Below are 17,591 nucleotides of genomic sequence, written 5' to 3'. Positions count from 1 at the left end.
TGTTAATTGGCAACAAAGGCTAGAATTTGAATGCCCTTACCACAGTTGAACATCCACTGAGTGCCAACAATTGACCTTTTCAGATGAATCACGTTTTATGATCCATCAGACACATAGGCATTGGCATATACAGCATAAAAACATCTGAAAGCAAACACGCTGCCACATCATCAGAAGTGTCCAGGTTGGAGGAGGGAGCATTATGATCTAAAGAAGTTTTCATGGCATTTCCTGGGTGGTCTCAACACTCTGGAAGGCACAACAGGTCAACTCAAGTATACATATATCCTCGGGAACCACATCCACCCCTACATTCAGTTTTTTTCCTCAGCACGATGGCATCTACCAGGAGCACAATGCAACCTGTCACACAGCTCACAGTGCGCATGTGTGGTTTGAAGAATACCAGGATGAGTTGACCATACTCCCCTGGATGCCAAACTTCCTGGACTTAAAATCAATCAAGAATCTGTGGGACTACCTCATCCAAGAAACCTATTGCATAGCACTAGAGTTGCAAAGCTCCACATCCCAGTTGGTACCTTCCAGAACATTACTGGCACACTTCCTGCATGTTTCAGAAAAGTCTGAACTGCAAAAGGTCATTATTCAAGCTTTTCACATGTAACTGGAAAGCGTATTTCAAGTATGTGGGCAAGTCAGTGTATATACTAACGAACACCTGTTAGAAATTACACCCATCAGTTGATTGGCTCATTCATTCATCCTCATAAATATGCAAGTCATCAATCTGTTCTCAAATAGAAAGACTAGCAACATGTTGCAACCAGTAACATCATACCACCATTTCATTCCATTGATTCATCGCATTCTGTAGATTCAATAAACAGGAGGACCTTCGGGGATCTTGAACAAGTTAAGTTATACATTAACGAAGAGCAAGCAAATTGTACAAATTCACTCTACACTTCTTTAACAATAAACTATAATTTTTCTTGTTAATGCAGTTTGTGTTTATGTATCTAGATTTAATTGGGGAAATAAGTAAGAAAGCTGTTGTGTGGGAGGAACAATGCTGCTACCTCAGTTTTATTACAAGTTGCTGTTTATCTGCTATCAGTAGCTTAATATTTACTTCATTATCTTTTTTTTTTTTTCTTTTTGACAGAAAGTATTTTTATGTCTATAAATACTGAGTCTTATTTATAGTACATTATTGCTTGTCACAAAGCTTTTAGCTTGCGATGTTACTTTCAGTCCCATTTCTGTATTATTACACTAATGATGACAAATCACTGGAAACAGCTACTAATGTAAAATATCTAGGAGTATCTATCTGCAGCAACCTTATGTTGAATGACCACATAAAACAGGTAGTAGCAAAAACAGGTGTGAGCCTAAGATTCACTGGAAGAATCTTACGGAAATGTAATTCATCCACTAAACACGTGGCTTACGAGACACTTTTTTGACCCATTCTCAAATATTGCTTATCAGTCTGGGACCAGCACCATGTAGAATTAATGGAAATGACAGAGAGAAGTAGGTAGTACATTTCATCATTTAGTTGGTGTAAGACCATTACAGAAATGATCAATAAACCCCAGTAGCAGTCATCAAGAGACAGGCGTGGTGTGTGATGGACAGGTTTACTAGTGAAATTTCGAATAAGTACTTGCCATCAAGAGTCAGACAACACATTACTCCTTCAAATAATGACCAAGACAAGAACATGTGAGGGATTAGAGCTAATACAGAGGCTTACCGACAATCATTCTTCTCTCTCGCCATTTGCAAGTGGAACAAGTGAGGGAGATCAGATAGTGCTACCAGAAGTACCCTCTGTCACACAATGTTAGGTGACTTGTGAAGTATCAATGTGGATGTAGATGAATCTACACATTCAAATAATTTGTAGAAATAGTGACAAATGAGGCATGTTATTAATTGCATTTTGAATTAATATGGATTCCCAGTTTTGTAATTTATGTTAGATGGGAGCTTACTGAATATCTTGCCACCAGAGAACACAACTTCACTCTGAACTCTGGATGAGGAGGCAAACTCTACTTGAAAATTACTCTCATGTCTTAACTGTGGTTGTATATATCACGGATCAGTCTGAATTGATTTTTATTATCAGGAACTGAAACCATTAAGGAGTATATGTATTGGAAATTGAGTGTAACAGTTTACAGATCCTCAGTAAGGGTTCTACAAAATCTGCAGTTATCTACTTTACATAATATTCATACTGATCAGTTCTGCTAAACAAACAATTTGTTTCCTTTAGGTGCACTGCCTCAGAACATAATGCCACAAATGAACAGGGAGTTAAAATATGCAACACTATTGTCTAATAAAACAGAAAGAAACTTCCACATGGGAAAAATATATTAAAAACAAAGATTCCAAGACTTACCAAGCGGGAAAGCGCCGGCAGACAGGCACATGAACAAAACACACAAACACACACACAGAATTACGAGCTTTCGCAACTGGCAGTTGCTTCGTCAGGAAGGAAGGAAGGAGAGGGAAAAATGAAAGGATGTGGGTTTTAAGGGAGAGGGTAAGGAGTCATTCCAATCCCGGGAGCGGAAAGACTTCCCTTAGGGGAAAAAAAGGACAGGTGTACACTCGCACACACACACACACACATATCCATCCGCACATACACAGACACAAGCAGACATATTTAAAGGCAAAGAGTAAGGGCAGAGATGTCAGTCGAGGCGGAAGTACAGAGGCAAAGAAGTTGTTGAAAGACAGGTGAGGTATGAGTGGCAGCAACTTGAAATTAGCGGAGGTTGAGGCCTGGCGGATATCGAGAAGAGAGGATATACTGAAGGGCGAGTTCCCATCTCCGGAGTTCGGATAGGTTGGTGTTGGTGGGAAGTATCCAGATAACTCGGACGGTGTAACACTGTGCCAAGATGTGCTGGCCGTGCATCAAGGCATGTTTAGCCACAGGGTGATCCTCATTACCAACAAACACTGTCTGCCTGTGTCCATTCATGCGAATGGACAGTTTGTTGCTGGTCATTCCCACATAGAAAGCATCACAGTGCAGGCAGGTCAGTTGGTAAATCACGTGGGTGCTTTCACATGTGGCTCTCCCTTTGATCGTGTACACCTTCCGGGTTACAGGACTGGAGTAGGTGGTGGTGGGAGTGTGCATAGGACAGGTTTTACACCTGGGGCGGTTGCAAGGGTAGGAGCCAGAGGGTAGGGGAGGTGGTTTGGGGATTTCATAGGGATGAACCAAGAGGTTACGAAGGTTAGGTGGACGGCGGAAAGACACTCTTGGTGGAGTGGGGAGGATTTCATGAAGGATGGATCTCATTTCGGGGCAGGATTTTAGGAAGTCGTATCCCTGCTGGAGAGCCACATTCAGAGTCTGATCCAGTACCGGGAAGTATCCTGTCACAAGTGGGGCACTTTTGGGGTTCTTCTGTGAGAGGTTCTGGGTTTGAGGGGATGAGGAAGTGGCTCTGGTTATCTGCTTCTGTACCAGGTCGGGAGGGTAGTTTCGGGATGCGAAAGCTGTTTTCAGGTTTTTGGTGTAATGGTCCAGGGATTCAGGACTGGAGCAGATTCGTTTGCCACGAAGGCCTAGGCTGTAGGGAAGGGACCGTTCGATATGGAATGGGTGGCAGCTGTCACTGATGCCACTTCCCTATACACAAATATCCCGCATGTCCAGGGCCACCCGGAAGGTGTACACGATCAAAGGGAGAGCCACATGTGAAAGCACCCACGTGATTTACCAACTGACCTGCCTGCACTGTGATGCTTTCTATGTGGGAATGACCAGCAACAAACTGTCCATTCGCATGAATGGACACAGGCAGACAGTGTTTGTTGGTAATGAGGATCACCCTGTGGCTAAACATGCCTTGATGCACGGCCAGCACATCTTGGCACAGTGTTACACCGTCCGAGTTATCTGGATACTTCCCACCAACACCAACCTATCCGAACTCCGGAGATGGGAACTCGCCCTTCAGTATATCCTCTCTTCTCGATATCCGCCAGGCCTCAACCTCCGCTAATTTCAAGTTGCCGCCACTCATACCTCACCTGTCTTTCAACAACTTCTTTGCCTCTGTACTTCCGCCTCGACTGACATCTCTGCCCTTACTCTTTGCCTTTAAATATGTCTGCTTGTGTCTGTGTATGTGCGGATGGATATGTGTGTGTGTGTGTGTGCGAGTGTAGACCTGTCCTTTTTTTCCCCTAAGGGAAGTCTTTCCGCTCCCGGGATTGGAATGACTCCTTACCCTCTCCCTTAAAACCCACATCCTTTCATTTTTCCCTCTCCTTCCTTCCTTCCTGACGAAGCAACTGCCAGTTGCGAAAGCTCGTAATTCTGTGTGTGTGTTTGTGTGTTTTGTTCATGTGCCTGTCTGCCGGCACTTTCCCGCTTGGTAAGTCTTCAACACTATTGTCTTTTGGTCAGCACACTGAGAAATGTCTCTCATGGCAGAACAGGCTGAACTGAGCTTTGTGATTTAATTCAATCACATATACACTCCATTTTAATTTGTTATTCAACTGGATCCCAATAAATTTTCCATGTTGGTACACAGTACCAATAAAAAAACTAGCACTGCATGGCTAGGTAGTATTTGTGCTTACATGTATTGTGTTTAATACAGCAAAATTAACAGGAAAGCTGCTGCTTCCTCATTTATACCAGACTGTCCTCTTCATTTCCTATCTTTATCTTAATATGTATAAGACCACACTCACACTTATCAAATAATGACAATGATCTTTGCCAATAAGAAAAGAGGACTCTTTACAATAAACACTGCTACCTACCATGCAGTTAACAGACATCTTTATTATTGAGTCAGGATAATCGAACAGTTTACAATTGGCATTGCAGTAGCAAGCATCAGAAATGTTTGTCCTAAACCAAAAGGAAATACTGCAAACAGCAGGGAGGTAGTCACCGCGGGTGCAAAATACTATTCGCATTTCTCCAAATTAAAAGGCAGATAACGTAACACAACTAACAATCTGGGACTTCAGAACTGACACTTACACAGCCAAGGGAGTCATTCCCAGAGTACCAGTCACTCCTAGAATCTACTGAGAGCCAAAGATACATTAGGAAAATTTAAGGCCAGTAGTGAACAGGATCAATTCACCTACATCTAATATGGCAAAATGTCTAGCCTGTAAACTAAGACCTCTAGCTGGCAAAATAGACTCTCATGTGAAGATCTCAATGCACTTCAAACAAAGCATAAAGAGAGAAATAATTTTACCCACAGACATCATGGTCAGTTTGAACATAAGTCATTATTCACAAACTTGCCACTAGACCAAACTGCTGCATCATACAAGAGCATGAACCACCAGATATATGTGATCACAATGAGCTATGTTTGTCTTCAACACACTTCAAATGACAAGGAAAATACTATGAGCAGACAGATGGTATAGCAATGGGGTTTACCTGATCTCTATTAGCAGCAGGTATATTCGTGGAGGTCTTTGAAGTAATGACACTTTGTTTATGTCCCTTACATCCACAATGCTGGTTCAGATAAATGGATGATACATTAGCCATACGGTCTCATATTTTTGAATAAAATGTACAGGAAAATACGGTTCACGCTCGAGGTAGAGAAGAACAGTGCACTTCCATTTCTGAATGTGGAAGTATACAGGACAACGGACAGCACACTAGGTCAGAGACTATACCATCACATGCTTTAGGTGTCACAGCTTAGCTTGATGGTGCCTTGGAGGCCAAGGAGTGAAGGAGCATACACAAGTATGTAAATGATCATTAAGAAGTGTCATTCATTCGACTGCTAACATCAAATCATTTCATAGGTATGTTATAAAATGTCACGAGCTACAAAGTAAAAGAGATCATTCAGCTATTACTGTAATTGAAGCATATATGAAAAACATCTTACTGCAAAGCTGTTCACTTTATTCAGAAGCTTGGAGAGACTAGAGCTCTCTTTCAGCACCTGCACATCACAACAAGGTGACAGATTCCAGGGGCATACTTCCGTGGCACTGCATAGCAGGAAAGTAGTTAACTCTGAGAATGGTGACTGGGAATTAACTATGAGGTAAGTTGACGTACAGACATCAGGGTAGAGATCATACATGATGTTACAAATTCACCATGAAAACACTCCATGTTAAAGAATTTGTTGCCAGGGAAGCAATTCTCAAACACAACAACAAAAATGAGACAAGCACTGACACTCCAACGCACAGGCTGCAAGAATAGCAAGCTTCCCAAACGTGAATGCCCTTAAAATTTCTAATAAAATTACCTACTCTCTCTGTCTGATACATGCCATTTAGTAATTTCAAAACAAAATAACGTAACAAGCTTGCAGAAAACAAATTATGCTTATAAAAGAATTCTATGACATGGACAATGTTGATTTCATTAACCATGTAGATTACTGAATTGCTTTTGTTCAGTTCAGTACCTGAAATTTTAAACCAACTACCAAATGAAAGATTGTGATTTCACCAGACCTATTCTAAGTTTACTCCAAAACAGGGAATTTTATGCAGACTTCAAAGGTCTACATAGTTGACGGAGAGGTCAAGTAAACAGTTTACCATGAGAAAGAGTTCTTCCACCAATGTCATTTAATATCAGTACCAATGACAAACCACTTTCAGTGAACATGAGTTTCTTTTATGCTGACGCTCTTGAATTAGTGAGTTAAGGGAAATCATTTGAAGATGATGAATCCCAACTGACAGATGCACTAAAAAATTTGAGTTTCTATTATTCTAAAAACCAACTTTGCCCAAACTCACATAAAATCCAACAGTGTGTGTTTCATCTTCAGCACAATCATGCACATTGTAAACTTATAACCACATGGCAACAGATACAGTTAGTATATACACTTCAACCAAACTGTCTGGGAGTCACTCTGATCATACTCTGATGAACAAGAAGTATTGTGAGAGTATGAGAATGAAGATGGAAGCCAGAAATAATATCCTTCACACAATCGTTGGTAGCAAGGGGAGATCTTGATCATGAACCCTGAGAATGAAAGCACTAACAACTGGTTACAGTGCAGCAGAGTATGCATGTCTAGCCTAGTAAAAATCTACCCATGCAAACTTAGTTTATAAGCAATTAAATGAAATATGTAGGCCAATTACAGGTTGTTGTTTGAAACCTATGCCACTTGTAAAACTCTACCAGCTCACAAGCATAACACCCCCAGATATTCGTTGTGTAGTAGCTCACAGTGTGTAAAGAACAAATTGGTATCATCAGACAAACCATCCATTACATGGGCACATTCCAGTAGCCCCAAGGTTGAGGTTCAGGAGAAGTTTCCTTGCAACCACTTCAGTCTGGCAAACAGCAGCAGCTACAGCAAAAAAACAGTGGTTGATTTCCCAACATAAGACTAACTCTATCTGGCCTCTCATCTAGGCATGAACAGAACTGAATCATGTGGAGGTCACTCATTCATTCCCATTCTGGAGTTGGAAGATCTGGAGTAACCTCTGGAAAAGGCACTTCCCTGTGTATAACATCAACTATGATTGCAGAGAAGCACATACCATGAAACACCTACTGCATTCTCAAATATGCTCTGCGTCCTGCACTGAAGAAGACCTGCCTGTAACTCCAAGCACAATTGGAGTTGCAAGATTTTGGTAAACAAAAGTGTAACTTGATAATTCTTTCTTTTGTTAGCTTTTAATGGCAATTACCATGTATTGTATTTGTTTCTCGGTTGAATAAATAAATAATGTTCATTTTCATATTTATGGTTGTCGCTGCACCGTTTGATTTGACTGCACTGCTGTCATCTATCTAAAAATAACAAAGTGTACAGTATTTCACACAAAATGATCAATGGCAACTAAATAAGAATTAAAAAATCCATCTTTATTGCAATCAAGGCTGATTTCCCTTTCTCTCTCTCTCTCTCTTTTTTTTTTTTTTTTTTTTTAAAAAAAAAGGAAGAGTCACATTTGGTGTGAAGAGATCAGCAGAACTTACAATGTTAAGAGTCCACTAATGCTGCAAACCTGTGCTACTATGGTAATAGAAAATATACCCAATTTTAGTTGACATTACGTTACTCATGGCAGTTAGAAAAATAATGAAAAAGGAACAAAAACATAATCAATGTTAGTATAAGAAATAAAGTAACTCTGTGAAAGAAATAGGAGAATGATGTTGTGCATGGACAGAGAGTAGTATGCAACTAAAATACAAAACTATGAGCCATCAGTATTACAGCACATCAGATATTTCAGTCAAACTGTCATCGAATTTATTGCTGAGCTACTTGCTAATATGATTAATAAGTCCATGGCAGAGAGCTGTTTCATGGCACTTTAAGAAATGCTTGGCTTTTATCACTATGCTTAAAGATTGATTACAAGGAAGGTGAAAACTGCAGCATGTGAGAATTTTACCACTCATGTCATAAATCTTTGTACACTATATAAAATGTTAAGAAAATTCCTTACATTGCACAATATACTGTCCAGAATTCAGTGTGAATCTGAGAAGAATAAATCCACCGCTTTAGCAACTCACAAATTTGTGGACTTCGAAAGCACTGGATAGGGAAGAATCAATGACTGTCATATTCTGTAACATGTACTCAAAATGACAAAATCATATATCAAAGACAGCTATCAGAAAGTAGGAATATTAGATGAGAGTAGCAACAAACATACATGAGGAAGATCATACGTGGTATGCCACAGGCATGTGTGATAGGACCACTGCTTTTCTCAGTCTACATTAATAACCTTCTTGATTACATCTACAACAAAGCCATCCTATCTGTTGATGGTGCCAATATTTAATTAAAGGAACAAGTCTGGAAGAAGCTGTTCCAGGGTCTGAAAGTGTATTACTTAATATAGATAAATGTATACTCAAGAACTTAAACAACAACAGAAGCAAACAGTTTGTTAGCAGTGAATGTTAACAATAACAACAAACACAAGCAAGTTGGGCATATAAAGTTTTGAATTCACCGTGCAGACAATACATTAACATGAACAGAGCACATCACACAGTAGCGTAAGTTGTAAATTAAATTCGGCTTGCTGTACCTTATGAATGTCACACAAAGTAGCTAGTATTTAAATCCCCAAAATGTTTTACCCTGCACATTTCCTCTCCAGTAAGTGGTATGGAGAAGAACTGCATGGAATTTCAGTAAATATGAAGTAGCAAATACTCATTATATAGAAAAGGGGATAGCAGTCGACCCTTCTCATATTGTTCTCATTCCATCCCTAATTTTCTGTTGTTTGAAAAGTATTACTCAGTCATAGAAAAAAATTGAAGAGTTACATGAGACACTACTGGAAACAGATAAAAGTATATGGATATGTACAATCACAACAACAAGGCATGTATAAAATCATGCAATAAATGTCACTAATACAACATAAATCAATTGTAATACAACATAAGACTGGTTAATATGTAATACAACATAAGACTGGTTAATAAATTAATACAAATCTTGTCTGTATTCCCACTAATGACAAGTTTGAGATACTTTACAGTAAATAATGAAAAGGGCATGAGAATATGGGGATCCAGCTGTAGACACATAACAAAATCTAACATACATGTGCTGTTCCAAGCCCTAGAATGGGCATTTTGTGTCCATTGAAGAAAGTTAAGTATTCCATCTTGCCAGTCATCTTGCTGTTCCAGGTTTAGCAAGAAGTGAGTAATACTTGTGTACTGTCTGCAGACTGTGCTGCGGAACTCAATTCCTCAGTACTTACAGCAGTTATATAATTACCTTATCTGTGGCTTGTCTTTTATGACACTACAAAAACAGTGAGATAACTCCTATCAGATAGCATGTGCCATTAAAATGAAGTGGCCATTCACCCATATCTTACCAGAATATGAATCTAGGTTGATAACTTATCACAACTCTGCTACTTAAGTAACATCTGTGGTCTGTGGCATCAATTGGTCATATCAACCATAGACAACATTAATCTTTGGGACTCAGGTCGCTCATCCGAGCCGCCATGTTAATTCAGTCTGTTCTTATATCTTGTACTGTGTGCACATGTATGATAATTGTTGAAAAATATGTATGTGCAGGTATTAGTAGGAACGGTTTATTCCGCATACTCTTACTCGTATCCTGTTTCCCATACTGGTGCCCCCAAAGGTTATGGGCACGCCACCATGGCCACCTCACCCAACACTTTGACTGCCAGGACCCTTCAATCCTTCACCAATGGCCAGCTCTGCGTTACTCCATAGTGAGTCACGATCTCCAACCACATTAAGCTTAAAATTTGTTGTTCTACAACAGTCGAGTGCTACACTGTTAACCCAAACAATGGACTCTGGTTTTGTGTCGGCAGACTGTGCTCGCCAATATGTGAAGTGTAAAGTGGATAATATTCAGAACTGGGTACCTAACAATCGACTGTATAATGTTCAAAGCAATCTACATTCCCACACATACACTGACTCCCAGCAGGCTGCAGCAACAGTTACTGTCATGCAGTGTGCGATGCCACCATTTGTGCAACCTCCCCCCCCCCCCCCCCTCCGCCCTCCCCACCACTATCAATCATGACCTGTTCCACTTTTCAACATTTGCAAACTAACGATGGACATTTTTGTGCACAAAATTCTCCTTGCTCATCCCCCAGACCAGTTGCTCAACTTTTCGACCACGTAAGTTTGAGTACATCTTTTGGCGTTTCGCCTTCCAGGGTCATCTTACCACATCGCAGTGATCTTCTGCAAGTTCCAATGACCCCACAAGGCGTGTTTTCAACATGCATGGAGAACTCACATTTTTCATTTTTGCCACACGAGTTACCAACACTCCCGCCCCCCCCCCCCCCCCCCCCCCCACACACACACACAGACATTCGCAGGGGGCTCCAGTTCTGACTGCTGAGCCACTCACCTCTCGCACAGCTTCGCCTGTGTCTGCTGTGCCGGCCTTCCATGTTATTTCCGAGGTGGGCCAATTCAAATCAGTACTTTTAACCCACAGTCCAGTTTACGGGACCCCCACACATACTGCGCAACTGCTCATTCCCACGGTACTGACCGTGCCAGCTGTTGTGTTTTCGTGACATGTTAAGGACAATGCAACCCGCTGCTGCCATGGACGTTCTTGCCAGCAACATACCCACACCTACTGTGCCCCAGCCTGCTGTACAGCCTCTCCTGCCACAGACCAGCTGGTTTTCCATGGGACACCGAAGCCGCTTTCATCCCCTCCCCAGGTCATCTGCCGAAGCTGCCGCCTTTATACGAAGACAACCCTGTATCACGGTTTGCGACTCCTACGAGTCAATCAGCTCTCGTCTCCGCATCACAGACCAACTGTATTCGTTGCTAGTTGGCATAACTGCTCCTGCTTACTGGCCGTCTGCTGGCAGAGGCAGGGCTCACTCCACCTTCTACATCGCCTGGCAGTATCCGCTCACTCTCTCCACTGTCTGAGCACTCCAGGATCGCCCACGCACCATATGTGCCAGTATATACACCAGAACAAATCAACAAAGATGAGCCTCCTCCACTGCCGCAGTCACCACCATCACGGCATCTGGCTCATCCATATTGCTGGTACCACAAGATTTTCGACGACAATGCCAAGAAGCGCCGATTACCTTGCTGGCACCCAAGCACTGACAGCAGGACGTCAAAGACACCAAGTCCTGCGGCAAACCTCACAGGAGTCCTCATACATTGCACTCCATCCACTCACCTGCGTGCCCGAGCAGTCGTTTGCATGTGGCTGACATTTCATCACGGCTCGTTTTCCTAGTCGACACTGTTGCTGCCGTGTCTATCATACCTACATCAATGACTCCCACCGACTTTTCACTGACAGAGTCACTTCTACAAGCTGTCAACACATCAACGTTACAAACTGTGGTGTTACCGCCAGACACCACACTTGCTAGGTGGTAGCCTTTAAATCGGCCGCGGTCCGGTAGTATACGTCGGACCCGCTTTTCGCCACTATCAGTGATTGCAGACTGAGTGCCGCCACACGGCAGGTCTAGAGAGACTTCCTAGCACTCGCCCCAGTTGTACAACTGACTTTGCTAGTGATGGTTCACTGACTTCTATGCTCTCATTTGCCGAGACGATAGTAAGCATAGCCTTCAGCTACGTTATTTGCTACGACCTAGCAAGGCGCCAGTATTCGTACTATTGATTTTGTGTATCATGTACCATAAAGAGCGACGTTCTCCATTAATGGATTAAAGTTAAGTATTCTACCAGCTACATCCATTTTTCTCAATTCTAATTCCCTTGTCGTGTTCCAGACCTCACGCCAGCCTGCGTGAGCTGAGACGCGTGCATTTCGGCCTCCTTTAGTACCAAGTGGTTGGCTCTCCTGCCAGCCACAACACAAACCTCAAGCTCTGTCAAAGTTACTGTGCACCTGTCTCCTTCTCTGTGTTTTCTGTGGGCTTTCCACATTGCCGACATAGATGAACCAATTCTTGGTATGGATTTTTTGTCCCATTACAAACTCTCTCTGAATGTAGTTCAGGTCTCAGTGCTACACCATCCCACTAACACTCAGATACTGTGCTCCCACACTTATGTTTCACGTTCTGTTTCTCTCACGACGTATGAGTTGGTACATGAGTGCTCCACCCTCGCAGGTGACATTGTGACCTGCATCACTAACCTACTGTCAGAATACGACTCGGGGGCATAACTCCACCGGGAAAACGATGAGCTGAAACAACGAATAGCACACACTTCCAACGAGCTCGTTGCAGCTCGTACCTCACTCCTGAAACTGCAGTCCACAGTTCCGTCACCTAATCGTGTCTCTCCAGCAGACACCAGCTCAGACACTCATCAGCTTAGTCCAAAAACATTAATTGTGTGTGATGATTTGCCTCTGGTAGACTCCGCATTCCCAACGCGCTTGCCACGTTCACTGCCATACGTGTCAGACAGTGCTTCTAATAACACTGGTGTGTGCGATTTGACCACGCTCACTCCACGGGCAGCTGCCCTGCATCTTGATAAACATCCCCCCTCTCTCATGCACGAGCCACATGACTCTGTGGCCATCGCTGTTCCACGTGCGATGCCAAAACTGCTCTTGCACGCGTCGGGTACCGAGTGCAAGATTGACAGCGGACAGTCACCCCACATTCCGACCTGCCCCACACTGAGCACACAGCTGCCCTCTCCAAACAAGCACAAGCCGCGCTCACGTACTAGGCATGTGACTTTCGTACTGTCTTTTCTCACTTGCGCTAACGGCTACGCCTCATTGCGCCCTACCCATCCAAAAACAACATGTCAGGACATTGATCAGTGTTGTGTGCAGTTCTCAGTTTCTTCCTTCACTGACAGAACAACACACAAGATAGTTACCTCTGCCGGCCATCCTGTTAGGTACAGGGTTGGACGCCTCAACCCTATTAAGTTGTGTGCAGCCAGGCACCAAATTAACGAACTTTTGTAGGTAGGTATCCTGCAACTGTCAGACAGCAACTGGTCTTCACTGATCAACCTGGTCCTCAAACATGACGGTTCTTTCCGAATGTGTGGTGACTACAGACGTTTAAACGCTCATACTGTCATGGACAATTACCCCGTGCCTAACATAAATGATTTCACTCGTGTTATAGGGCGCTACAATCTTCAGTGTTATTGACTGGAAACGTGCCTACCACCAGATTCACATAGTGCTGGATGACATCCCTAAAACACCTATTATCTCACTGCTTGGTTTGTTCAAATACAACTTCGTGCCATTGATTCTAAAAAACGTGGTGCAAACATGGCAGCATTTCATTGACTCCGTTTTACGACAGTTCGAGTTTTACTTCGCATATCTGGATGACACACTCATTTCAGCAAGTCAGCTGAGGAACATGAAAATCATTCATCATCCATGGTCCTCCAGACCTTGAACTCCAACAGTGTCGATGCCAACAAAGAAAAATTCCAGTTGCATCAGCCTTCCGTCACTTTATTGGGTTACACCATCTCCACCGATGGAATACAGCCTCCCAAATCTCGCGTGCACGCCATCACTTCACTGCCACTCCCCAGCTACTTGCATAGAACTTCAACATTTCCTGGACACAGTAAATTGCTACTGTCGTCACCTGCCTTCTACAGCCGCTGGTCCAGGTCCCACTGACAGACTCACTGTCGGGTAAACAGACTTCAGGGCTCAAACCAGTTAGCTGGATGCACCTATGCTGGAGGCTTTCAATGCATTAAAGAATTCTTTAGCTCTGGCCATGACACTCGCCCACCCTGAACCCTTGGCCGAGTTGTTCATCACTACGGACGCCAGTGACATCGAAGTGGGAGCAGTACTACAGCAACGCAAGGCAGACAGAGTTTCTTCTCTTCATTTCTTCTCTAAAAAAACTCTCAACATTGCAGAAAAAATGCTCTGCTTTCGATAGAGAACTCCTTGTGGTCTATGAGGCCGTTAAACACTTCTGCCCCGATGTGGAGTGTTGCTCGTACTTCATCCTTACGAATCACAATCTACTCGCAGACGCTTTCTGCAACCTCCCCGAAGACCCACCCCCTCAGTGTTCACATCGTTTTGATCTGGTCTCCCAATTTACAAGTGACATTCACTAAATCAAAGGCACGGACAACACCACCATAGATTTTTTTTCACAGATCAATGCTATTTCACAAATCACTGACTGATCCAACCTGGCTAGCCTACAAGCTTCCAACAAGGAATCTCAAGCTGTCCTCATGGACTCTCAAACATCCCTTGTGTTTACTAAAGCTAAATACCCCAGCGTTGTGGATGAGGTGTGGTGTGACTCTTCCTGGTACATTACGCGAGTTGCTCCTGCACCCCCTGTGCTGGCACTCTCAACATTTGCTCCCATGTAATGTTGAGAGATGATTCGGTCCAACAACCTCTGCAACCAACTTATCTCGGCCCCTTTAAAGTCCTCTGGTGGGGCGATACAACTTTCAACATCATAACCAAAGACAGTCTGCAAACTGTTTCGTTACACCCACTCAAACCAGCATTCATGGCCCCGACGTACCTCTGCTGGCTCAGTCTGATTCTCCTAATGACTCTCCCACCAGTCTCTCTGCCGCCGTGGAGACCAACACTGTTTCTCCTCAGGCCACCACACTGTTTTGTTCACCCAACACTTCCCTGTCACCTTTCACTAGTTTCTCAAACACGTCACCCTCCACCCTGTGAGCTGGTTTCACCCTCTCCCATAGTCAGCCTGCTCTGCAATGTGCCCCCACACCGTGTGGATGACATTTCAATCGTCACTCTCAATGACCGAGTTCTCATTCTGTTCACAGACACCACAGCCCCGCCACCCAATGACCAGTTAAATGCCAGTGTTGTGCATAGTCTTATTCTCCCTCGTGAGTGCGTCCAGCAAGATTACCGATTAGCATCCAGGCTTGCCACACCTACACCCCGCCATCCGCCATTCAACCCACCTGCTCTCGAGCCGGCTGCGTATTGTCCATCCTCACTGGCTCAACGACTTCGAGATGGACATGCCTCCCATCGCTCCGCCTCCGCATCCCGCCCCGGTCAGGTTGAAGGTCCAGGTCGTGCATCTACCAGCTCGTATGACCACCAACAGTGTCGATTCACACATGGTCTTCCCTCAAGACTCACATGCACTACTCTGTAGTACGGGGGGGGAGGGGGGCGGCGCTCTGTGGCATCAATGGGTCATATTGACCATAGACAACATTAATCTTTGGGACTCAGGTGGCTCATCCAAGCCGCCACATTAATTCAGTCTAAAAGTTACTCAAATTAAACAGAAGTCTATAATAAATCCATGGATCACACAAGGAATAAAGATTTCCTGTAAGACACAAAGGAAAATGTATCTGTCGACCAAGAATAGATCCCATGCTGATGATTTAGCTAAATACAAAGAAAGCTGTAAAATATTAAAAACAGTAATTCAGACATCTAAACAAATACACTATGAGAAGAAAATAGCAATGTCAGGGAACAAAATAAAAACAATATGGGATATAGTGAAAGAGGAGACTGGTAGAACCAGAAAGGAACAGGAGAAAATAGCACTAAGGGTAGATGACACATTAGTAACCAATGGGCATAGTGTGGCAAATCTATTTAACAAGTACTTTATATCTGTTACTGATAGAATAGGATTGTCAGGATCAGTAAATAATGCCCTTGAATATCTGAAACTAGCCTTTACAAATAGCTTCAGGTACATGAATATGTCACTCACTTCACCAAAAGAAATAACTTCCATAATAAAATCTTTAAAAACAAAGCATACTAGTGGTTACAATGAAATATCAACAAAGTTAATTAAGGCATGTTCTTCTGAGTTTAGTACAATTCTAAGTTACTTGTGTAACCAGTCAATTATAACTGAGACATTTCCTGACTGGCTGAAATATGCAGATGTTAAGCCTCTATTCAAGAAAGGGGATAAAGAGGTGCCATCAAACTACAGACCGGTTTCACTTTTGCCAGCATTCTCAAAAATTTTAGAAAAAGTAATGTACAGGCAGCTTCTCAACCATCTGGCCACAAATAACATATTATCAAGAACACAGTTTGGATTTCTGAAGAGTTCTGATATCGAAAAGGCTATTTACACCTACAGTGAAAAGGTACTTAATTCATTAAATAACAAGTTACAAGCAGCAGGTATTTTCTGTGATTTGTCAAAGGCATTCGATTGTGTAAACCACAACATCCTTTTAAATAAATTAGAATTCTAAGGTGTCACGGGCAGTGCTGCAAAATGGTTCAAGTCATGCCTCACTAACAGGAAACAAAGGGTGTCAGTGCAAGGGACTAATGAATTAAGTCATCAGTCATCATCAGAATGGGAAGAAATTACATGTGGTGTCCCACAAGGATCCATCTTAGGGCCATTGCTTTTTCTTGTGTACATTAATGATCTCTCATCAGTTCCACTGCCAGAAGCAGAGTTCGTTTTGTTTGCAGATGACACAAGTATTGCAATAAATAGTATGTCAAATGTAGTTCTAGAAAGATCTCCTAATGATATTTTCATGGATGTTAATAAATGGTTTAAAGCCAACTCATTGACATTAAACTTTGGAAAGACTCACTACATGCAATTCAGAACCTGTAAGAGGTTTCCACCCAGCATATGCATAAAGTATGAAGATGAGCAGATAGAAGAGGTTGACAGTATTAAATTCCTGGGATTACAACTTGATAATAAATTCAGTTGGGAGGAGCACACCACAGAACTGCAGAAATGCCTTAACAAATCTGTATTTGCAATTCGAGTGTTAGCAGACATAGGGGACATAAAACTGAAAAAGCTTGCATACTTTGCCTACTTTCATTCCATAATGTCATATGGTATAATATTTTGGGGTAACTCTTCAAGTCAAAAAAACGTTTTCAGAGTCCAAAAGCGTGTAACAAGTATTATTTGTGGAGTAAACTCACGGATGTCTTGTAGAAACCTCTTCAAAGAACTGAGTATACTAACTACTGCCTCTCAGTATATTTACTCCTTAATGAAATTTGTCCTAAATAATATATCTCTTTTTCCAACAAACAGTTCAGTTCATACATACAATATCAAGAACAAAAATGATCTGCACAAGGACTTAA

General features: G+C 42.5%; 1 protein-coding gene across 2 annotated transcripts in view; it reads right to left on the bottom strand.

The window, feature by feature from the left end:
- LOC126291661 (1,5-anhydro-D-fructose reductase-like) overlaps positions 1–17,591 on the bottom strand; it is a 159,247-nt gene that overhangs the window by 56,237 nt on the left and 85,419 nt on the right. The window contains exon 1 of one of the 2 annotated variants that reach the window (XM_049985236.1): positions 9,586–9,730. The exons of the other annotated variant lie outside the window; for it this stretch is intronic. Within the exon in view, the coding sequence (XP_049841193.1) occupies positions 9,586–9,660 (75 nt within the window). The 5' untranslated portion in view covers positions 9,661–9,730. Of the gene's footprint in view, positions 1–9,585; positions 9,731–17,591 lie in introns of those variants that run through there. 2 annotated transcript variants of the gene reach the window in all.

This window comes from Schistocerca gregaria, chromosome 9 (assembly GCF_023897955.1).
Source record: "Schistocerca gregaria isolate iqSchGreg1 chromosome 9, iqSchGreg1.2, whole genome shotgun sequence".
Classification (NCBI taxonomy): domain Eukaryota; kingdom Metazoa; phylum Arthropoda; class Insecta; order Orthoptera; family Acrididae; genus Schistocerca; species Schistocerca gregaria.
The sequence above is the reverse complement of the archived record's forward strand: the minus strand, read 5'-3'. Positions and strand labels throughout refer to the sequence as shown.